Source organism: Struthio camelus, chromosome 27, assembly GCF_040807025.1.
Source record: "Struthio camelus isolate bStrCam1 chromosome 27, bStrCam1.hap1, whole genome shotgun sequence".
In the NCBI taxonomy this organism is placed as follows: Eukaryota; Metazoa; Chordata; class Aves; order Struthioniformes; family Struthionidae; genus Struthio; species Struthio camelus.
This window is the reverse complement of record NC_090968.1, coordinates 1,628,420-1,649,975: the sequence shown is the minus strand read 5'-3', so window position 1 is coordinate 1,649,975 and position 21,556 is coordinate 1,628,420. Positions and strand designations below refer to the sequence as shown.

At 67.1% G+C, this 21,556-nt stretch overlaps 3 protein-coding genes across 3 annotated transcripts; 2 read left to right on the top strand and 1 right to left on the bottom strand.

Annotated features, from left to right (window-relative positions):
- Positions 1–3,208: 3,208 nt before the first annotated feature.
- On the top strand, positions 3,209–10,778 carry AEBP1 (AE binding protein 1). The gene is made up of 21 exons (XM_068920523.1): positions 3,209–3,458; positions 4,892–5,287; positions 5,723–5,785; positions 5,877–5,948; positions 6,075–6,161; positions 6,252–6,338; positions 6,451–6,549; positions 6,648–6,725; positions 6,811–6,885; positions 6,991–7,100; positions 7,177–7,316; positions 7,405–7,489; positions 7,593–7,737; positions 7,821–7,909; positions 8,046–8,169; positions 8,302–8,498; positions 8,574–8,753; positions 8,837–9,179; positions 9,300–9,439; positions 9,558–9,657; positions 9,732–10,778. The coding sequence occupies exons 1-21, from the start codon at positions 3,209–3,211 to the stop codon at positions 10,280–10,282; spliced, it is 3,411 nt and encodes a 1,136-aa protein (XP_068776624.1). The 3' UTR covers positions 10,283–10,778.
- A 90-nt stretch (positions 10,779–10,868) lies between these two features.
- POLD2 (DNA polymerase delta 2, accessory subunit) lies at positions 10,869–18,505 on the bottom strand. Its single transcript, XM_068920615.1, has 11 exons — positions 18,347–18,505; positions 17,098–17,378; positions 14,297–14,418; positions 13,104–13,227; positions 12,909–13,023; positions 12,505–12,703; positions 12,265–12,345; positions 11,718–11,875; positions 11,469–11,596; positions 11,258–11,359; positions 10,869–11,099 (listed from the first exon to the last, which is right to left on the bottom strand). Exons 2-11 carry the CDS (start codon positions 17,315–17,317, stop codon positions 10,942–10,944), a joined length of 1,407 nt encoding a protein of 468 aa, XP_068776716.1. The 5' UTR covers positions 17,318–17,378; positions 18,347–18,505; the 3' UTR covers positions 10,869–10,941.
- Positions 18,506–19,586: 1,081 nt separating this feature from the next.
- GNLY (granulysin) lies at positions 19,587–21,494 on the top strand. The gene is made up of 4 exons (XM_068920613.1): positions 19,587–19,821; positions 20,848–20,921; positions 21,037–21,147; positions 21,234–21,494. Exons 1-4 carry the CDS (start codon positions 19,776–19,778, stop codon positions 21,399–21,401), a joined length of 399 nt encoding a protein of 132 aa, XP_068776714.1. The 5' UTR covers positions 19,587–19,775; the 3' UTR covers positions 21,402–21,494.
- The last annotated feature ends 62 nt before the right edge of the window (positions 21,495–21,556 follow it).

The window sequence follows — 21,556 nt, the reverse complement described above, 5'->3', positions numbered from 1 at the left end:
CCGGGGCGGGACAGGGGCGGGGCCTGGGCGGAGAGGGGCGGGGCCGGGGCGGGACAGGGGCGGGGCCTGGGCGGACAGGGGCGGGGCTGGGGCGGAGAGGGGCGGGGCAGGAAGGGGCGGGGGGGCCGCGGGGGGCCGCTCTCGCCGGGGCCGCCCGCGGGGGGGCTGTACTGGGGAGATGCTGTACTGGGAGGGGGAGCTGTACTGGGGGGATGCTGTACTGGGAGGGGGAGCTGTACTGGGGAGGCTGTACTGGGAGGAAGCTATACTGGGAGTGCTGTACTGGGGAGGGGGAGCTGTACTGGGGAGGCTGTACTGGGAGGAAGCTATACTGGGAGTGCTGTACTGGGGAGGGGGAGCTGTACTGGGGAGGCTGTACTGGGAGGAAGCTATACTGGGAGTGCTGTACTGGGGAGGGGGGAGCTGTACTGGGGAGGCTGTACTGGGAGGAAGCTATACTGGGAGTGCTGTACTGGGGAGGGGGAGCTGTACTGGGGAGGCTGTACTGGGAGGAAGCTATACTGGGAGTGCTGTACTGGGGAGGGGGAGCTGTACTGGGGAGGCTGTACTGGGAGGAAGCTATACTGGGAGTGCTGTACTGGGAGGGGGTGCTGTACTGGGGAGCTGTACTGGGAGGAAGCTGTACTGGGGGGCTGTACTGGGGAGAGCTGTACTGGGGGGTGCTGTACTGGGAGGACTGTGCTGGGGGCTGTACTGGGGGGATGCTGTACTGGGAGGGGGGGTGCTGTACTAGGGGGTTGTACTGGGAGGGGGGTACTGTACTGGGGAGCTGTACTCAGAAGAAGCTGTACTGGGGGGGCTGTACTGGGAGGCTGTACTGGGGGGCCCCGCGCCGGGGCCGGGCCGGGCGCTGGGCCTTTCGCCTCTCGTTTCCTTCCTCGCCGCAGCCGCAGCATTGCTGGGAGGTGACTCACGGCGGGGGCCTTGCAACGCCCCATCCGTGTCACGAGTGCGGGGGGCCTGAGGCCGGCCTGGCCACGTGGCCCCGAGCCCGCCCGGCCGCCTCTCAGCCCCGGAGAGCCTGCAGGACTCCTGCGGCCGCCCAGCGGGACCCGCACTCGCGGGCGCCTCGGGGTGCCCGGCGGGACCCCCCCCTCCCCCTCCCCCTTCCCGGGGCCTTTCAGGGTGATTTATGAGCCGGTTGGGATCTGCACTGGATTTTTTTTCTAGCTTGCTGGAAAACTTGGTGGGGGTGGGGGGGGAAGCGGTTTTGTTGCTGGTTCCCCCCCACCCCGGCATCCCCCCACGGCTGCACCGGAGGGGCCGCGCACCCTGCCGGGCAGAGCTGGGTGCAAGCGGGCGCCGCGTCCCACGTGCGGCGCACGCGCCGGCCATGTGCAGCGGGTGCCGTGTGCGACGCGTGTGCAAGGTCTCGCGGTGCGCAGCGCGTGTGTGCGTGCCGTGGCTCACGCGCAGGGCATGCGCGCTGCCCCCCCCGCCGTGTGCCCCCCCACTGTGTGCCGTTTCGCGCGCTGCGGAGGGTCCTCCCGTGTGCGCCAGGGCACGGGGTGCGTGCGGGGGGGGGGGTGCAGTGTGTGCCTGAGCGTGCGGGGGGAGCGTGCCACGTCTGCGCAGTGCAGGCAGTGTGTGTTGAGGGGGGCACCGGTGCCGGCCCTCGTGCCGCGCCAGTTCCCGTGCAGTGTTGGTGCCGTGGCAGTTTGTGCGCGCTGCTGGGGCAGTGTGCGTGCTGCCTGGTCCCATGCAGTGCCGGTGCTGGGTCCTGTGCAGTGCCGGGTCCTGTGCAGTGTTGGTGCCAGGGCCGGTGCCAGTTCCCATGCGGTGCTGGGAGGTGCATTGCAGCCTCAGTGCAGTGTTGGGATGCAGTGTCAGTGCTGGGCTAGTGGTGCCAGTGCTGGTTCCAGTGCAGTGCTTGTGCCAGCTCCTGTGCTGGTGCAGTGTCACTTACAGTGCAGTGTTGATGCTGTGATACTGGTCCCTGTGCAGTGCCAGTGTGTGTGTGGGGGGGGGGCAGTTTCCCTGCAGTGCTGGTGCTGGCGGCAGTGCCCATGCAGTGCCTGTGCAGTGCTGGTGTCGGGGTGCTGGTTCAGTGCTGGTGTTGGGGTGCTGGTGTCCAGGTGCTGGTGTCGGGGTGCTGGTGCCAGTGCTGGTGCCGCTGCAGTGCCCGTAGCCATGCAGTGCCGGTGTCGGGGTGCCAGTGCAGCACTGGAGCCTGTAGCCGTGCAGTGCCGGTGCCAGTGCCGGTGCAGTGCCCGTAGCCATGCAGTGCTGGTGTCGGGGTGCCGGTGGCAGTGCAGTGCTGGTGCCAGTGCGGCACTGGAGCCTGCAGCCGTGCAGTGCCGGTGCCGGTGCAGCACTGGAGCCCGTAGCTGTGCGGTGCCGGTGCCGTAGCCGTGCAGTGCCGGTGCCGGTGCAGCACTGGAGCCCGTAGCTGTGCAGTGCCGGTGCTGGTGCCGGTGCCGCAGCCGTGCAGTGCCGGTGCCGGTGCAGCACTGGAGCCCGTAGCTGTGCAGTGCCGGTGCCGGTGCCGCAGCCGTGCAGTGCCGGTGCCGGTGCAGCACTGGAGCCCGTAGCTGTGCGGTGCCGGTGCCGTAGCCGTGCAGTGCCGGTGCCGGTGCAGCACTGGAGCCCGTAGCTGTGCAGTGCCGGTGCTGGTGCCGGTGCCGCAGCCGTGCAGTGCCGGTGCCGGTGCAGCACTGGAGCCCGTAGCTGTGCAGTGCCGGTGCCGGTGCAGCACTGGAGCCCGCAGCCGTGCGGTGCCGGTGCCGGTGCCGGTGCCGCAGCTGTGCAGTGCCGGTGCCGGTGCCGGTGCAGCACTGGAGCCCGCAGCCGTGCAGCGCCGGTGCCGGTGCCGGTGCAGCACTGGAGCCCGCAGCCGTGCGGTGCCGGTGCCGGTGCCGGTGCCGCAGCCGTGCAGCGCCGGTGCCGGTGCCGGTGCAGCACTGGAGCCCGCAGCCGTGCGGTGCCGGTGCCGGTGCCGGTGCCGCAGCCGTGCAGTGCCGGTGCCGGTGCCGGTGCAGCACTGGAGCCCGCAGCCGTGCAGCGCCGGTGCCGGTGCCGGTGCCGGTGCCGTGCAGCGCCAGTCCCCGCGCGCCGCCGCGGCCGGTGCGGTGCCAGCGCGGGGGCCGGTGCCGCCCCCCCTGCGCCCCGCCCCCCCCCCCTCCGCCCCCGACGGCGGCGGGGCCGGGCCGGGCCGGGCCGGGTGGAGGCGGCGGCGGCGGCGGCGGCGATGGCGCTGCGGGTCCCGGCGCTCCCGGCCGCCCCGGCCCGCGCCGGCCTCCTGCTGGCGGCGCCGCCGCTGCTGCCGCTGCTGCCGGTGCTGCTGCTGCTGCTGCTGCCGCCCGGGGCCGGCCCGGTGCCCGCCGCGGCGCCGCCCGCCCTCACCGACGCCGAGATCGAGGCGTTCCTGCACGGCTTCCTGGGCGCCCCGAGCCCGAGCCCGGCCCCGGCCCCGGCCCCGGCCCCCAGCCCGGCCCCCGGTGAGCGCCCGGCCCCGCCGCGCCTGCCCCGCACCGGCCCCGGCCCCGGGCGGGGGGCACCCGGGGGTGCGGGGCAGGGCTGGGGGCACTGGGGGTCTGGGGCACTCGGGGGTCTGGGGCAGGGCTGGGGGCACTGGGGGTCTGGGGCACCCGGGGGTCTGGGGCAGGGCTGGGGGCACTGGGGGTCTGGGGCACTCGGGGGTCTGGGGCAGGGCTGGGGCACTGGGGGTCTGGGGCACTCGGGGGTCTGGGGCAGGGCTGGGGGCACTGGGGGTCTGGGGCACCCGGGGGTCTGGGGCAGGGCTGGGGGCACTGGGGGTCTGGGGCACTCGGGGGTCTGGGGCAGGGCTGGGGCACCGGGGGTCTGGGGCACCCGGGGGTCTGGGGCAGGGCTGGGGGCACTGGGGGTCTGGGGCACTCGGGGGTGCGGGGCAGGGCTGGGGCACCGGGGGTCTGGGGCACCCGGGGGTCTGGGGCAGGGCTGGGGGCACTGGGGGTCTGGGGCACTCGGGGGTGCGGGGCAGGGCTGGGGGCACTGGGGGTCTGGGGCACCCGGGGGTGCGGGGCAGGGCTGGGGGCACTGGGGGTCTGGGGCACTCGGGGGTGCGGGGCAGGGCTGGGGGCACTGGGGGTCTGGGGCACTCGGGGGTCTGGGGCAGGGCTGGGGGCACTGGGGGTCTGGGGCACTCGGGGGTCTGGGGCAGGGCTGGGGCACTGGGGGTCTGGGGCACTCGGGGGTGCGGGGCAGGGCTGGGGGCACTGGGGGTCTGGGGCACTCGGGGGTCTGGGGCAGGGCTGGGGCACCCCGAGGTGCAGGGCAGGGCTGGGGGACCCCGGGGTGCAGGGCAGGGCTGGGGGCACCCAGGGGTCTGGGGCACCCGGGGGTCTGGGGGCAGGGTTGGGGCACCAGGGGTCTGGGGCACCCGGGGGTCTGGGGCAGGGCTGGGGGCACCCGGGGGTCTGGGGGCACCCGGGGGTGCGGAGCAGAGCTGGGGGCACCCGGAGGTCTGGGGCACCCGGGGGTGCGGGGCAGGGCTGGGGGCACCCGGGGGTCTGGGGCACCGGGGGTCTGGGGGCAGGGTTGGGGCACCAGGGGTCTGGGGCACTGGGGGTCTGGGGCAGGGCTGGGGGCACCCGGGGGTCTGGGGGCACCCGGGGGTGCGGAGCAGAGCTGGGGGCACCCGGAGGTCTGGGGCACCCGGGGGTGCGGGGCAGGGCTGGGGGCACCCGGGGGTCTGGGGCACCGGGGGTCTGGGACGGGTCTGGGGCAGCCGGGGGGTCTGGGGGCACCCAGCGGTCTGGGGGCACCCAGGGGAGTGGGGCAGGGCTGGGGGCACCCAGAGGTGCCCAGACACGTGGAGCTGCCCCCCACCCCGGCCGGGCTCCGCGGTGCCCCCGAGCGGCCCCGGCCCCGGTGACCCCCCGGCCCCCAGGCTCCTCGGGGCGGGTGACGGAGCAGCGCAAGCCCAAGAAGCCCAAGAAGGAGAAAGGTCCCAAACCCACCAAGAAGCCCAAGGAGAGACCCAAGGGCTCCAAGAAGGACAAGGAGAGGGACAAACCCCCCAAGAAACCCAAGGAGAAGCCCCCGAAAGGCTCCGCCAAAGCTCCGAAAGGCTCCAAAAAGCCCAAGGAGAAACCACCCAAACCCACCCAGAAACCGGCGGGCAAGAAAAAACCGCCGGCGCCGGCCACCCTGCCCGAGGAGAGCCCCGAACGGGCGCAGCCCCCGCCGGCACCCCGGGGCGAAGGGGGCGCCGGGAAGCCCCCGTGGCTGCCGCCTTCGCCCTACGAGGAGGAAGAGGAGGAGGATGGAGCCGGCAGGCGGCGAGGTGAGCCCGGGCTGCGAGCGGGCCGGGGGTGGCTTTTTGGAGGAAAAAAACCCCCCCAAAAGCGGAGGCGAAAGCTCTGCCGAGACACCCCCGTCCCCGTCCCTGTCCCCACGGTGGCGGCAGCGCCGCCGGGCTCCCAGCCGCGTCCAGCCCCGCGCCGTTTGCCCCCCTCTCCCTGTTACGTCCCCGCAGCCGGAGTATTTTTTTCCAAAATCTGGCTCCCTTCCCCCTTTTTCCCCCCCGGCTAGGAAAAGCATTCCTTGGCGGTTGCTGCGTGTATATATATATATATATTTTTTCCCCCTTCCCCGGTGGTTCCTTGCTGCCGTTTTGGCTCCCCCCCCCAGCGTTGTCCCCTCCCCGGAGGGGACGGGACGGGACCGGGGGGACCGTAGCACCCCGCCAGCCCCTGTGTCCCTCCGTGTCCGTCCCCAGGCGAAGCCGAGGAGGTGCCGACCGAGCCGGCTGGAGAGGACTGGCGCCCCGAGTCCGATTTAGGTGAGCGCCGTGGGACGGGTGGCTGGGACGGGGAGGGGGACGCGGCGGCGTGTCCCCCCCCCCAACCCCAACGTGCCCTCCCTCCCCGCAGAGCACCCGGAGGAGACGGAGCCGCCCACGCTGGACTACAACGACCAGCTCGAGCGCGAGGACTACGAGGACTGTACGGCAGCCTGGCGCCCGCGGGGGACACCGGGGTCCCCAAACCGGCCACGCCGGGAGGGAGGACCCCCTTGCGCCCCTCACTTTACCCCCCTCCCATGTTTCCCCCCCCCCCCTTTCCCTGCAGTCGAGTACATCCGACGGCAGCAGAAACCCCGCAAGCCTCCGAGCAGGAAAAGACCCGAGAGGGTCTGGCCCGGAGCAGAGAAGCCGAGTAAGTGCGGTGGCGGAGGGGACAGAGTGGGGAGGGCTCGGGGACCCCCGTCACCCCCTCCCCTTGGCACGGCCCCTCTCACCCTCGCAGCGGAGCCGGACGAGCCGCCGCCGCCGCCGCCGCCTGCGCCCGAACGGGACTACGAGGAAGGCTTGGAGCGTCCCGACTACGATGACCGTGAGCGTCGAGCCGGGGCTCGCCCGGCGCGGGTGGCACTGCCGGGGCTCGGACGTCGGGGTGTCCCCGTGTGTCCCCTCCCAGCGCCACCCTCGCCGTTCTCGCCCCGCAGTGGACTATGGGCTGCCCCTGCCGCCGCCGCCGCCGAAGCCCAAGAAGTACCCGGATAAAGAGGATGAGATGGAGACGGACGAGGAGAAACTCAAGCCGGGTGAGAGACGCGGGCTGGGGCGGGTGACATGTCCCTTGAGGCGGGTGACGTCCCTCGAGGGGGGTGACGCATCCCCGATCCCCTCTCCTGTGCACCAGGGAAGCCCAAGAAAGGTGGCAGCAGCAAGGAGGAGGAGGAGGACCCCTGGGTGGAGGAGAAGGGCCGGGATCGCAAAGGTGGGTGCTGCCCACCGCAGTGTTTCCCTCCCCCCACCCTCTCCACTTTCCCCCTTTTTCCCCCTCACTGCTCCCTTTTTTCCAGGAAAACCCAAAAAACCAGGTGGGAAGAAGTGGGAGACGGATGAGGACGAATGGGCCCCTCCGGAGGAGAAGACGAGTGAGTTGGTCCCCAGGGTGGGGGGCACCCAGTCCCAGCGCTGGGTGGGATGACCGGAGGGACACCAGGGACGGGGTCTCATCACCTCAACCTTGTCCCCACCAGAGTGTCCCCCCATCGGGCTGGAGTCCCACCGCATCGAAGACGACCAGCTCCTGGCCTCGTCCATGCTGCGCCACGGCCTGGGCGCGCAACGCGGGCGCCTCAACATGCAGGTAGGAGCCACCGCGGCCCCGGCGCAGTCCCGCGCCGGCACGGCCCCGCACCCACCGGCTGCTCCCTCCCTCGCAGGCGGGCACCAACGAGGACGATTTCTTTGATGGTGCCTGGTGCGCCGAGGACGACAGCCGGGCGCACTGGCTCGAGGTGGACACGCGCCGCACCACCAAGTTCACTGGCGTCATCACGCAAGGACGGGACTCGCAGATCCAGTATGGGCGCCCAGGGGACTGGGGAGGGGAGCGGGTTGGGGGCAGCCGCATGCTGCTGTCTGAACTTGTCTCCCTTTTCATCCCCCAGTGAGGATTTTGTCACCAGTTTCTACGTGGCCTTCAGCAACGACAGCCAGAACTGGGTGATGTACACCAATGGCTACGAGGAGATGGTATGTGGTGGTGGTGGTGGTGGTGGGACCCCAAAGTGGGCTGGTGGGGGATAAAGCCCCCTTGCAGAACTCTGACCTGGCCCCATCTCTCCCCCTTGGCCAGATGTTTTACGGCAACGTGGACAAGGACACGCCGGTGTTGACTGAGTTCCCGGAGCCGATGGTGGCCCGCTACATCCGCATCTACCCCCAGACCTGGAACGGCAGCCTCTGCCTGCGCCTCGAGGTCCTGGGCTGTCCCCTCTCCAGTAAGAAACGCTTGGGGACAGGGCTGGGGTGGGTGATGGTGGCACCTGGCATATTGGTGCCAACGCGTCTGTCCCCTCCCAAGCTGTCAGCAGCTACTACACACAGCAGAACGAGGTGACGTCCACTGACAACCTGGATTTCCGCCACCACAGCTACAAGGACATGAGGCAGGTGAGCCTGGGGTGCTGTGGGGTCTGCACCCTGCTCCAGCTTGGAGGGCGTCCATCCCTCCCCGCAGCCGAAAGCCAGCCGGCGTCCCCCGGCCAGGGTCTGCTGTCACCCAGCACTTGTCCCCATGCGCCCCTAGCTCATGAAGGTGGTCAACGAGGAGTGTCCCACCATCACCCGCATCTACAACATCGGCAAGAGCTCACGGGGGCTCAAGATCTATGCCATGGAGATCTCTGACAACCCGGGCGAGCACGAGACCGGTGAGACTCGGGAGAAAAGGGGAAGGCACTGGGATGCATCTCCCTCGCTCTAGTGCGGGAAGGACCACGGGTGGTGGCAGGGAGCCATGTCCCCATCCTGCCCATGGCCTGATCTTGCCCCCGTGCCTGCAGGAGAGCCCGAATTCAGGTACACGGCTGGGCTGCACGGCAACGAGGTGCTAGGCCGAGAGCTGTTGCTCCTGCTCATGCAATTCCTGTGCAAGGAGTACCAGGACGGCAACCCCCGCGTGCGGAGCCTGGTCACTGAAACCCGCATCCACCTTGTGCCGTCCCTCAACCCTGATGGCTATGAGCTCGCCCGCGAGGCGGTAAGGAGGAGGCGGCCGGGTGGCGGTGGGAGGTAGCCCCGACTGCTCACTGCCAGCCTTGGCTCATCCCTGCAGGGCTCAGAGCTGGGCAACTGGGCGCTGGGCCACTGGACAGAGGAGGGCTACGACCTCTTTGAGAACTTCCCTGACCTGGCGTCACCACTGTGGGCGGCTGAGGAGAGGAAGCTGGTGCCGCACAAGTTCCCCAACCATCACATCACCATCCCGGAGCACTACCTGGTTGAGGATGCCACGGTGAGTGCGACAAGAGGGGGGCACCAGCATGGCGACAGTGAAGGGAAGGTTTGCCTCCCACCCCACCATGCTCGTCTCCTCAGGTTGCGGTGGAGACACGAGCTGTCATGGCCTGGATGGAGAAGAACCCCTTCGTGCTGGGAGCGAACCTGCAGGGCGGCGAGAAGCTGGTGTCCTACCCCTTTGACACAGCGCGGCCCCGCAGCGAGACGCCAGCGGCCCCCCCTCGCCCGCCAGATGACTATGAGGACGAAAACCCCGAGCTGCAGGAGACGCCAGACCACGCCATCTTCCGCTGGCTTGCCATCTCCTACGCCTCAGCCCACCTCACCATGACGGAGACCTTCCGCGGTGGCTGCCACACGCAGGACATGACCGACGCCATGGGCATCGTGCAGGGCGCCAAGTGGCACCCACGGGCTGGCAGTAAGTGGAGCTTTGTCCCTCACCTCCAGCTGGGCACCAAGGAGGCACCCACGGTGGACAGGTTGGGTGGCGAAGGGTGGCCCCATGCCACCTACTACTTTGCCTGCTCTTTTTTTGCAGCCATGAACGACTTCAGCTACCTGCACACCAACTGCCTGGAGCTCTCCATCTACCTGGGCTGTGACAAGTTTCCCCATGAGAGCGAGCTGCAGCAGGAGTGGGAGAACAACAAGGAGTCTCTGCTGACCTTCATGGAGCAGGTAAGCACCAGGGTGCGAGGGCCAGTGGCTCTGCCACCCACCCCAAACAGCTGCTTGCTTCTCCTCTCCTCCCCTTCCCTCATCCTCGCCTCTCCTCTTGTCCCCTTCCCTCGCACAGGTTCATCGGGGCATCAAGGGCCTGGTGACAGACCAGCAGGGTGAACCCATCGCCAACGCCACCATTGTTGTTGGGGGGATCAACCACAACGTCAAGACAGGTAAGGTACAGGGTGGGACGCGGAGGGCACCGGCAGCACCACGTTACCTCCTTCACACCTCTCGGTGTTTGCAGCTAGCGGCGGGGACTACTGGCGCATCCTGAACCCGGGCGAGTACCGTGTGTCAGCCCGGGCCGAGGGCTACAACCCCAGCGTCAAGACCTGCAGTGTTTTCTACGACATCGGGGCCACGCAATGCAACTTCGTGCTGTCGCGCTCCAACTGGAAGCGCATCCGGGAGATCATGGCCCTGAACGGGAACCGGCCCATCCGCCGCATCGTGCCCGGGCGCCCCATGACGCCCCGCGAACGCATGCGCCTCCGCATGCGGCTCCGGCACCGCATGCGGCTCCGGCAGCAGATGAGGCTGCGGCGTCTTAATGCCACCACGGTGGCTAGTGGCCCCACAGCCCCACCGCCCACCACGGCCCTGCCGTTCCCCTTCAGCAGCACTGCCTATGTGCCTTGGAGCCAAGAGCCACCCACCCCCGGCACCTGGGAGATGGAGACCGAAACCGAGGTGGTGACGGAGCTGGTGACGGAGACAGAGGCCTGGGAGGAGGGCACAGGGACAGCACAGCCCTTCACCACGGCCGAGACCTACACCGTGAACTTTGGTGACTAGGAAACGCTTTGTCCTGTCACTCCCGCCTCGAGCCAAAGCCAGACGCTAGCGGCTGGTTTGGTTTCGCCTGCTGCAGGCTCCGGCATCTGCTTCCGAAGCCTTCCTCGAGCCCTGCGGCCCCAGGCAGCCCACTCCAAGTGGGCACCCGCTCCCCACCTGCATTGCTTCCTACACCTGCAGGCCACGCGGTGCCAACGCTTGCCCCGAAGGCCAGGCGGCTGTGGAGGGTTCCCCTTACTCGGCTCCAGAGTCAGATAGGAAAGGACGTACTGCCTCTTCCTTTGAGAGCGGGCAGTGCCACCCCAAGCCTGGCAAGGGAAGGGGTGAAGCAGGATCCAGCCCTTGCCACATTGCCGTCACCTGGCACGGCACAGTGTTGGCAGGGGTGGGCCCACTCTCCAGGGCAGGGCCCAAAGGGGGGCAGGCACAACCCCGGTCCCCCCCCCCCCCCCCCATGGTTTTCGTTACACAAATAAATCAAGCTATATTGGTACAAGCGTCACCTCGCTTCTCTCTGCTGCCGGTCCTGTGCCCAGGTGGCTCTATGCCAGCCCACCCATGAGGACTTAAGAGGATGACAAGCAGGTGGGTGCCAGGCCCCTCCGCAGGGGCCGTGAGAGGGGCCAGGGGTTTATTGAGTCCGTACCCTGCCTGCTCAGTCAGTGCCCGACCTCCATGTCCCCGTCATCGTCCTCAGCACCGAAGCCAGAGAAGCTGATGGGCTGGCAGCTGAGGTCGCGCAGGTTGATGAGGCAGGCAGTCTGCGTGGCGCTGAAGGCAGGCACCGTCACCAGCAGGACCTGCTGCCCGTTGTCTCCTGCAAGGACAGGCAGGGGGGTCAGGTAGACAAGCCTCTGCATCAGCACACTCCAGCTCAGGCACTGTTGCACTCTGGCTCAGTCCCCTGGCCCAGGGTGGGGACTGGAAGAGTCCCAGCCTGCGATGGTTCAAGGTCCTGCAGGATCTGGGACTCACCTTTGAACATCTTGGATTGGAATTGGGGAGTGTTGCCACAGAAGTAGACGTGAGGGCAGTCAGTGAGGATGAAAGGGTCTGATTTGTAGAAGGGGTAGCAGCCTGGAGGGAATGGAAACGAGATGAGTATCCTACATCTGCACCCCTTTGGAGGGTGCTCAACCCCTTGTCACCAGCAGTTCCCTCAGCAGCCACCCAGCCCGGGCCTTACCCAGGGTGTCTGGGGCCGTGGGGCTGATGTGTCCCACCCGCAACGTCCATTCCAGGATCTCCAGGTAGTCGTCCATGCTGCTGTATTTGAAGATGTCACTGACGTTCTGCCCCGACGTCCCCAAAAACCTGCCATGTTTTGGGGAGAAGGAAGGAGAGATTTGGACGGCTGTACCTGGAGTTGAGTTGTCCCCATGATGCTCATGCTGCAGCAGTTGTCGAGGGCCTGGTGGCTGAGCATTTTTTTTACCTGACACCATCCACATCAGCCTGGTAGGGGTTGGTGACCAACTGGAGCGTGGAGTAGGCACTGGCAAGGGGCAACATGCAGTGATGCAGTGGCTGCTGGGGCAGCGTATAGTTGGTGGGGTCAAACTCGCCAGGCATCACATCCACGGGCACGGAGGTCTGTGGGCAGAGCAGGGATTAGCAGAGGTAGCCAAACCACGCTGTTTCGGAAGGGGCTTCACGTGCCACCTCAGAGCAAAGCCAGGGCTGGAGCTTGGTGCCAGGTCTGCCTCACTCCCCAATTTGGTCCCAGTCATTGCCCTCCAGGAAGCTCCACTTGGCTTTACCACAGAGAGGGAGAGGGAAGGGGAGAGATTTGAGGTTGGGCCCCTCTCTGCCTCCCCTTCTTGCTGCCTTCTTGTACTGCACCATGTGGAACACTCAAAGGGAAGCTGGGGGCCAGAGAAGAGGTGTCTGCCACCCCACACCCTCCAACCTTTCCTGGCTCAGGAGCATCTCCTTGCCCCCAAAGGTGCCCCAGCCAACCCTAACCCGCTCCAAGTGCTCACACAAAGCTGCAGTAGTATCTCGTCCAGCATCTTCACGGCTTCCACGCTGGCAGCCTGGGTCTTCTTGGTCAAGTACTTGGCCTGCGTCAGCAGGAAGACTGTGAGGAACAACCCCGTGCCCTCTCTGATCTCTCCTCCCCAGCCTCTATAGGATTCCCCATGCCAGGGCTGGCATCACTGTAGCCAAACAGGCACACGCGCCCCCAGGAGCGGACGGCGCAGCTCCCTTCCCCGCCGTACCTTGTTGATGGTGTCGCGGTTCTGCGTGTTCTGGCTCAGCAGGTTCCCAGCGAGGATGACGCGGGAGATCTGTGCCGCGCAGCTCTGCTCGCCCTCGGCTCCCAGCTGCCCCGTCACCACGTCCACCAACAGCTGCATGCCGAGCAGGGACTCGCCGCTCCCGCCGCCCAGCCCCAGCCCTGACACCAGTAGCACAAACCTAGGCAGAGAGTCTCGGGCAGCTGCTGGCGCTCTCCGCCTGTGCCAATCCCCACCCTTATGGTGATGCCGGGCTGCTGCCCACCTTAAGGGACCCCAGGGGAATCAAAAGGCAGGCGCAGCTGGCAGGGGTGAACTGGCAACAGGAGCCCAAATCTGGCAGGGGACACAATGCCAACCCCACTCTTGTCACTGTGCAGACTCACCTGTCCGAGCTGGGGCCTCTCCAGGGCAGTGGCTGGGGCAGGTCAGCAAAGCAGTACTCATCCACCAGGAACTTGCCGTCCTCCTGCTCGGAGCCGTACACGGCAAGGATGGTCCCTGCAGCAGAGCACGGCAGTCAGCACCCTCCCCAGCAGGTCCCACGAAGCGACTCCCACCTCGGGACCGTCATCCCCTACCTGTCACCAGCCTCTGCACCTCAATGGCTCCATCCAGCTTGATCCGTTGCAGCTCGTCCTCCAGGATCAGCTCATCCGAGGGATGGATATATTTGGGCAGAGGGGGCTGAGGCAGAAGGTTGTGCTGGAGGGACAGGGCAGGCTGTGAGGGCCTCGCGGCCAGAGGTAGAAGAGACAGCGAGGCTGAGCTACCCGGAAGGGCCCGCCCCGACACCAAACTCCGCTTGTGCAAACCGGAGCGAGGGCGCGTGACTCATGAGAGATGCCAGAGCAGCCCCCCATCGCTGGCTCCGCCACCGCCCCCGCTGCCTCTTTGAAGGCAGCACTCCAGAGTCCCGGCAGCTCTCGGGGCCGTTCACCAGCTGCACGCCACCCGCTCAAGCTGTTTTCGCTTAGTTCTTCCCTGCAGCGCCCGCAAGAAGCAAACAACAGCACAACAGCACAGCTCCTCATCCAAGGAGGAAGTTACTCAGCCAGGCAGCGGGAGACGGTTCGCTGGCCTGCCTCAGAAAACGTGTTTGCAATCACTGCCTGGGCAAGCACTTTGCTGTGTTTGAACCGTGCCTGGCGGGCAAGGTGCTAACTTTATTCCTTGACAACAGGGCTCCAAACTTCGCAACGCTCTCCCCGCGACCCTGTGCATCTGGAGCTGGTGGAAAAGGCTTTATCGCTTCTGGCTGCCTGGCTTGGAGCAGACGGGCACCACACGGGGAGAGCACTGCCACGTGAGCTGGCAGGAGGGGAAACCTCTCGTCCTCCTCCCCAGAAAGGCAGGCCTCCCTCGCTCCCTCTCAGCCCCCTCCAGCAGAAGGGAGCGTTGGCTCACAACCACCTCTGCCAACCCCACTGGATTTTGTCAAACCTTTAAAAGGTAAGAAAAGCAACACCAAACAGATGCATAAAACACGCTGGCAGAGAGAGGCGACATTAAGATAGCCCCAGACTTGCCAGGAAGAGCAGGGCAGAGAGAGGTTTTTACGCAGGCTTCGCAGATCAAAGCCTTGGCTGGTCCCACCTGCTCAGCTGCGGTGAGCGCAAGGGAAGCTGGAGGTCTGAAGCTCCCAGAGAGGCCGGGGAGCTGCATGTTGGCACGTTCCCCAGAGCTGCGGCCTGAGCCGTGCTGAGGAGGAGGGGAAAGCCATGCTCCCATCGCGAAGCTGGGGGCCTGCGGGAGGGAAAGGCCCTGCCGTTACCTCCTCGCTGATCTCCCGCAGGATGGAGGGCTGCAGCTGCATCGCTTTGAAGAGCGTCCCCACCACGCAGCACTTCTCCCCCGTCTGCAGCTCACAGAGCTTCTTCAGCGCTACGCCGCTCCCTGCGGGAGAGAAACTCAGCTCAGTCGCCCGGGGAATCCCTCGGGGCCGGCTGCAAGGGCAGGCAAGACGCGAGGCTGGCCTGCAGCTACCGAAAGGGCCTGAACTCAGAGGCAAGCAAGAGGCAGCAGGGGAACATTACGAAGCCTCTCGCCCCCTTGCTTTACCTCAAGGCAAGGAGCCGAAGCCACATGTGTAGGACAGATGGCGCCAACGGAGCGTACCAGAGCGCCAGCGCTGCCTGCAGGCATTTCCTCTGTGTTTGAGGGGGAAACGCAGATCAGGCTGAGGTCTGGGGGGGCTCCCAACCACCACCCAAGACACAGCGCAGAGCTCATACCCGGCCCACAGGTCCGGCCCTGCCCAGGAAGCGGTTTGACAGGCAGAAGGAATCGTTAACCACCCTCAAGTTTGATCTCTGCCTCCGCCAGGACAAGACCCTCCTCCTGCAGTCTCACCTGCTCACTCTTCCTCAAAGCGTGGAAGAGTGGCTGTAAAAAGGCCACTGAAAAAAAGCGTGGCCCCAATGATGCCTCAGGAGCCTGCGCTCAGGCTGGACACCTCTCGGGAAGCAGCTGAGCCTCAGCAGGAGCCCAGACCACACACGTGCGAGCAGTGACCAAACGGGAGAGCTTCCTCATTCCCTGCAAAGGAAAATCCCTGTCTTCAGGGCAAGTTTTGAGATTGGAGATCCCTTTGGAGATATGGCTGGGGACAGGAACCAACGTGTATCACAGGAAAGGCAATGAGCACTGCAGCCATCAAGCAACAGACTGCTCCGTGCCTCCCTCTCAGCAGGACCGTCTCTCTCATCCTCCTTTCCCACTGCGGTAGTTTCTTCCGATCGGAAAAGCCTCCTATGACAGAGATCCTTCGCCCTCCCCAGTCAATTGGCTCCAGTGCTTCATCACCCTCACGGCCAGGGAGCATTCACAGATAACAAAAAACGCATCTCCCTTGCCACAATCCAAGCCCAAGACGTCTCATCTTGCCTGGGAGGACCTGGAGATGCTTCAGCCCCATCTTCTACATGTCTGAAACGCTTCTGTTTCCCTCTGTTTAACACCAGCCCGTGAAGCCCATCCAGCCTGAGCCTCAAGCCCTGGAGGAAGGGGGAACGGCTGCGTGCAGACAGCTCTGCCCCAGGAGCCTCCCAAGGCCGAGGAGCCATGCAACGCCACGCAGGGCTGGCGCTTTGCAAATGGCCGGGCTCCTCTCCCAGAATAACACTGTCCAAGCCTGCTTCCTCCGCGTCACCGACTCCTCAGCCGGGCTGTCCTTTTTGGCAAAGCCTTGTGGATCGCTGCAGGCAGCGGGGCGATTTTTCACTCAAAGTCTCCCTTCGCCAATCATGTGACCGCTGAACGTGATCTCTGCCCTGTGGAAAACACCCCTTTCTGCTCGCAGGGACCCCAAGTTCGGATGAGGGTAGTGATGAAGCCAGAAGTATGGTTTCATCAAATCCAAAGAATGCAATCATCCAGAGTCAGAAAAAAATCTAGTTTTAGTTTCTTATTCTTGGCTCTAACCCCCAAAATGTGTGTGTTCAGCGGGGGAGGGCTGCTTTCTCCAGCCTTTTCCTGCAGGCGCTTCTGGCCATTAGACAAGCCCCAGAAATCTCGTCTCATCACACGACTCCAGGAAGCAGAGCTTTAACAAAAGTGCCGAGTCCCTTCACTTTCAGCAAAATTTATGGTTATGGTGCAGAGCAGCTGGCCAAGGAACACCATCTGCCCTGGAATGGGTACAGCCCCAGTACAGGGTTGGCTTCTCCTCGGCTCTACATAGCCCAGACGTCCAACGAGAGAAAGAAAAACAAACGAACAACCCAAAAACCTCCATAGAAGGGCAAAGCAAAAAGCTCAGCTGGCCAGAGAGGGTGAAATTTGATAACAGGCTTTTTACCATGCTCTCATAGCCACGGGGGGAGCTCCGCTTTGGCCAAAGATCTGCCAGAAAGCTTAGCCACTGGAGTACTGGCAACGGGGAGGCAGTTGCTTCATCCAGAGTAAAGAAGAGGCTACCCGCCAACGGCGCCAGCGAGCGGCGTCTCAGAGCGCTCTGCAGCCGTTAGGTCTTTGAATGGAAACTCTCATATGTGAATCCCACCAGTTAACCACCGCCACAGCCCCGCAGAGCGAGGAAACCACTGCCCCAGACGCAAACAAGCCCCTCTCCCACCGTGCTGACATCCTGCTTCCTGATCAGCACGTCCATCCGCGAGCCGAACGGCACATCCGTTACCAGAACAAACCTGCACTGTAACTCTCATTCCCGACAGAGAACAGCAGATTTGCCAGGCCCCGGCCACCACTTGGCAAGCAAAGTGGTTTTCCCACGCGGCTGATGTTTAAGATGATTCGAGAAACAGTGACGGAGAACTAGAGCAAGTACCTGACCAGATGGGACATTGGATGGCAGACAAAGCCTTCCCTCACCCTTCCCCCACAAAAGTTATCTGCGTGGGGCCAGTAACACCCTTTATCATGTGTACATAAGTTTGAAAACCGACAACTAACACCTGCTGAAAGAGCTCCTAAGACACCTCAGCAGGCAGCACTGCTGCTGTGAGGTGAAAAGGGCACTTGAAGGGGAGCAAGCACCCCTTCAGCCATGCTGCTTTGCTCTCCGAGGCCCCCAGCCCCTTGCCAGGGGGGATTAATTCACAGGCAGCGACTCACCCCACTTCTGGCGAGCCCGCTCCTCAAGGATGCGCCTCATCTCGATGAGGCGAGTGGCATAGATGTGAGCGTACTGACGATTGAAGCTGCGCTCGCCCAGCCTGAAGGGCTGCGAGCAGTTTGCATACGTGGAAACGGGCACCCGGGCGAAGGTGGAGGCTTCAGCTGACGGGGGGGCCAGCAAGCCCTGTGCCGTGGGGGCCGCCTGCTCCGAAAACATGGTGGGCTGCCGGCTCGAATACCAACGATCCACCTGGATGCGGAAAGCTCTTAATTCGGGTCTGGAAAGCAAACAGGAAAATCAGGGATCCCTACTCAGCCCTCAGTTTGTTCCGGGCACCCACTCTTTCCTCCCCAGAGACGATCCCCTCCCCTGCAGGGCCCTAACTTGCATATTTTTACATCAAGCCCCGGCTTTCCCCTTTCTAGCTCCCCTCAAACCACCCTGGAGCTTCAGCCCCAACGACCCTGCCATCAGCACGCGCTGACGCAAGGCAGAGCCCCCAGCCCCGTGCAGCCGAGGGCCCGCTATCCCGCGACTGGCCCTGGGGCTCAGCCCCTCGCCACGTGCCTGCCTGGCCCCCAGCCTGCCACCTCTGCCATCACGCGCAGTGGGTGGGTTTGGGTCTCCCTCCCCCCCACCCCAAGGGGGCACAACTGGCTGCTGGAACTGGTCCCCCCCCAGCACACACCAAGTCTAAGCCTAATCCCCCACCCTCAAAATACCTCCCATCGCACCAGGAAGCGGCCAGGACCCCCCCTCAAACACACAGCCCCAGGCATTGGGCCCCCCCCCAACGCACAAACCCCAGCATCAAGGACCCCCAGCACACTGGTACTCCCCAAAGGACCCCCCCCCCAGAGAGCCCCCCTGGACCAGGGACCCCCCCAGTGCATCAGGGCCCCCTAAAACACAACCAAGGACCCCCAGGGACACCGGGACCCTCCTCAGAGCCCCCCCAGGACACAGTGACTTCTCAAAGAGCCTCCACTGCAGCACCAGGGACCCCTCAGGACACCGAGACCCCTCAGAGAGCCCCCCTGGGACACCGGGACCCCTCACAGAGCACCCCCCCAGCACCAGGCCCCCCCCCGGGACACCAGGACTCCTCACCGACCCACCTCCGCCACCGTGACCCCCCCCAGGGCACCGAGACCTCCCCAAGACACCGGGAAGCCGCCTCAGAGCCCCCCCTCCCCGACCGCCCGCGGCCCCGAGCCCCCCCCCGCGGGCCCCAGGGTCACGTACGGGGTCAGAGGTCAGGGGTCAGGGCCGCCAGCCCGGTGTGGCGACAAGCGGCCATGGAGGCAGCTGCGGGGGGGGCGCGGAAAAAGGCGCGAACGCCGCGACCCGGAAGCCGCGGGCGAGCGGGGCGGAAGTGACGTTTACGCGGCGCGTAGCCGTGGCAACCGGGGCGCGGGCGCCGCTCCGCCGTTGCCATGGGAACCCGCCGGGGGGGGCAAAAGGGGGAGGACCCCGGGGAGCGCCCCAGTGGGGGGGGGCCGAGCCCCATAGCGGGACTCCGAGGGGACCCCGGGCAGCGCCCCATGGGGGGGCCCGAGCCCCACAGCGGGACCCCGAGGGGACCCCAGGGAGCCCCATGGGGGGGTCCGAGCCCCATAGCGGGACCCCGAGGGGACCCCGGGCAGCGCCCCGTGGGGGGGCCCGAGCCCCACAGTGGGACCCCGAGGGGACCCCGGGCAGCGCCCCGTGGGGGGGCCCGAGCCCCACAGTGGGACCCCAAGGGGACCCCAGGGAGCCCCATGGGGGGGCCCGAGCCCCACAGTGGGACCCCAAGGGGACCCCAGGGAGCCCCATGGGGGGGCCCGAGCCCCACAGCGGGACCCCGAGGGGACCCCAGGGAGCCCCATGGGGGGGCCCGAGCCCCACAGCGGGACCCCGAGGGGACCCCAGGGAGCCCCATGGGGGGGCCCGAGCCCCACAGTGGGACCCCGAGGGGACCCCAGGGAGCCCCATGGGGGGGCCCGAGCCCCACAGTGGGACCCCAAGGGGACCCAGGGCAGTGCCCCATGGGGGGGCCCGAGCCCCACAGTGGGACCCCAAGGGGACCCCAGGGAGCCCCATGGGGGGGCCCGAGCCCCACAGCGCGACCCCGAGGGGACCCCAGGCTGTGCCATGGGGGGCCGAGCCCCACAGCGGGACCCCGAGGGACCCTGTGGAGCCCCATGGGGGGCCGAGCCCCCCACCGGGATGCCGAGCGGCAGGACCCCCACGCTGGGACCCCCCCAGCTTCAGCCGGGGCGATGCCCCGTGTCGGGGTGCTCGGGTGCCCCGGCGGGCGCCGCTGGCCCGGCCCCGAGCCCCCTGCTGCCCCCCAGCTCCGTCTTCGCAGGTGCCGGCGGCGGGTGCGAAGCCTCCCCCGCTTCCTGGCCCCCCGCGCTGTGGGTCCGGACCCCTTGGGCGGCCGGGGTGTCACCTGCCCCCCCCGCCCTCGCTCACCTTCCTGCCGCGGCGGGCGCGCGGCGAGGGAGAGGGGGCGGAGGTGTGAGAGAGGAAGGGGCCTTGGCGAGGCCTCGCGGCTCCATTTTAAGGGCTCTCGGGGTTTCGGAGGCGCTGACTGGTGCAGCCGGGCCCCCCGCCGCCGTCACCGCCGGCTATAAAAGGCCGCGGCGGCGGGACGCGCCGGCTCCGGGCAGCAGATTTCGGTGGGCTTGCCATGGCCGCGGCGTTCGCCTTCCCCTTGGTGCTGGCCGTGGCGGGAGGTAACGGGTCGGGGACCCCGCGGGGACGGGTACCCGGGGATGGCGGGGACCAGGGGGTCCCATGGGAACGGGCACCCGGAGACGGGGGTCACCTGGGCACGGGCACCCAGGGATGGAGGGGACGGGGGTCCTGAGGGGATGGGTATGTACCCACGGATGGGGGCACGGGGCTCCCACGGGCACGGGCACCCAGGGATGGAGGGGACGGGGGTCCTGTGGGGATGGGTATGTACCCACGGATGGGGGCACGGGGCTCCCACGGGCACGGGCACCCAGGGATGGAGGGGACGGGGGTCCTGAGGGGATGGGTATGTACCCACGGATGGGGGCACGGGGGTCCCACAGGCATGGGCACCCAGGGATGGAGGGGATGGGGGTCCTGTGGGGATGGGTATGTACCCACGGATGGGGGCACGGGGGTCCCACGGGCACGGGCACCCAGGGATGGAGGGGACGGGGGTCCCATGGGCACGGGCACCCAGGGATGCAGGGGATGGGCGTCCTGTGGGGACAGGCACCCGGGGATGGGGGTCCCGTGGGGACGAGTACCCAGAGACAGGGGCATGGGACTCCCCCAGGGATGGGCACCCATGGGTGGGGGGGACAGGGGTCCCAGGGGGACAGGCCCCCAGGGATGGAGGCGACAGGGGTCCTGCAGGGACGGGCACCCAGGGATGGAGAGGATGGGGGTCCTGTGGGGACGGGCACCCAGGGACAGGGGCACAGGGCTCCCCCGATGACGGGCACCCAGGGATGGAGGGGATGGGGGTCCCGCGGGGACGGGCACCCAGGGACAGGGGCACAGGGCTCCCCCGATGACGGGCACCCAGGGATGGAGGGGACGGGGGTCCTGTGGGGACGGGCACCCAGGGACAGGGGCACAGGGCTCCCCCGATGACGGGCACCCAGGGATGGAGGGGATGGGGGTCCCGCAGGGACGGGCACCCAGGGACAGCAGGGACAGGGGTCCCGCGGGGACGGGCACAGCAGGCGGTCCCGCTAACCGGCTCTGTCCCTCTCCGGCAGCGCTGGCGGCGCACGCCGCGGCACCCAACCCCTGCCGCAAGGAGCAATTCTGCCATGACGCCTGGGACGGCTCGGTGAGGACGCACCGCCGCGGTTTGGGGACACGATATTAGCCGGGGAGAGGGAGGAAGAAGCATTTTCGGGGTCCCGCTGAGGCCTCGTGCTGTCCCCCCCCTCCCCCTTTTGCAGTGGGATCTGACCGATGGGGCCGAAGAGGCACCGGCGCCGGGGAAGAAATGCACCCTGTGCACCAAAATCCTGCAGCAGATCAAGAAGGTGGCGGGTGACGACCCCGACGAGGTGAGTCGGGCGGCCGGCGCGGGGGCCGGCGGCGGGGGACGTCCCGCGGCCCCGCTCACGCCTGCCGCCGCCGCTCTTCCCCGCAGGATGCCGTGCAGGCGGCGCTGGCCGGGGGCTGCAAAGCCCTGGGCAAGCGCCTGGGCCGCGTGTGCAAGCAGCTGGTGAAGAAGTACCGCGAGCAGATCGCGGAGGCGCTGGAAAACGGCCAGGACCCGCAGGACGCCTGCAAGGCCATGCGGCTCTGCAAGGGCTGAGAGCCCCGCGGCGGTCCCCGCCGGCTCGCGGCTTTGCCGGCAGCTTGCGCCGTCCCCGTCCCCGTCCCAGTGTAATAAAGCATCTCGCCTGTACGCCGGGTCTCCTGGGGACGGGGCCTCCGCGGAGCCACCCGCAGGGCCCCTTCTTTTGGTGG

Excerpts from the sequence above, each read along its gene's own strand:
- POLD2 (XM_068920615.1), bottom strand. The coding sequence starts at position 17,317 with ATGTTTTCGGAGCAGGCGGCCCCCACGGCACAGGGCTTGCTGGCCCCC. Across the intron at positions 11,876-12,264 it reads AGATACTACTGCAGCTTTGT|ACCTCCGTGCCCGTGGATGT; the intron begins GTGAGCACTTGG and ends CTCTGCCCACAG. Across the intron at positions 11,100-11,257 it reads CCAATCCAAGATGTTCAAAG|GAGACAACGGGCAGCAGGTC; the intron begins GTGAGTCCCAGA and ends CTGTCCTTGCAG.
- AEBP1 (XM_068920523.1), top strand. The coding sequence starts at position 3,209 with ATGGCGCTGCGGGTCCCGGCGCTCCCGGCCGCCCCGGCCCGCGCCGGC. Across the intron at positions 5,786-5,876 it reads GCGCCCCGAGTCCGATTTAG|AGCACCCGGAGGAGACGGAG; the intron begins GTGAGCGCCGTG and ends CCCTCCCCGCAG. Across the intron at positions 8,170-8,301 it reads CCCGGGCGAGCACGAGACCG|GAGAGCCCGAATTCAGGTAC; the intron begins GTGAGACTCGGG and ends CCGTGCCTGCAG.
- GNLY (XM_068920613.1), top strand. The coding sequence starts at position 19,776 with ATGGCCGCGGCGTTCGCCTTCCCCTTGGTGCTGGCCGTGGCGGGAG. Across the intron at positions 19,822-20,847 it reads GGTGCTGGCCGTGGCGGGAG|CGCTGGCGGCGCACGCCGCG; the intron begins GTAACGGGTCGG and ends CCTCTCCGGCAG. Across the intron at positions 21,148-21,233 it reads CGGGTGACGACCCCGACGAG|GATGCCGTGCAGGCGGCGCT; the intron begins GTGAGTCGGGCG and ends TCTTCCCCGCAG.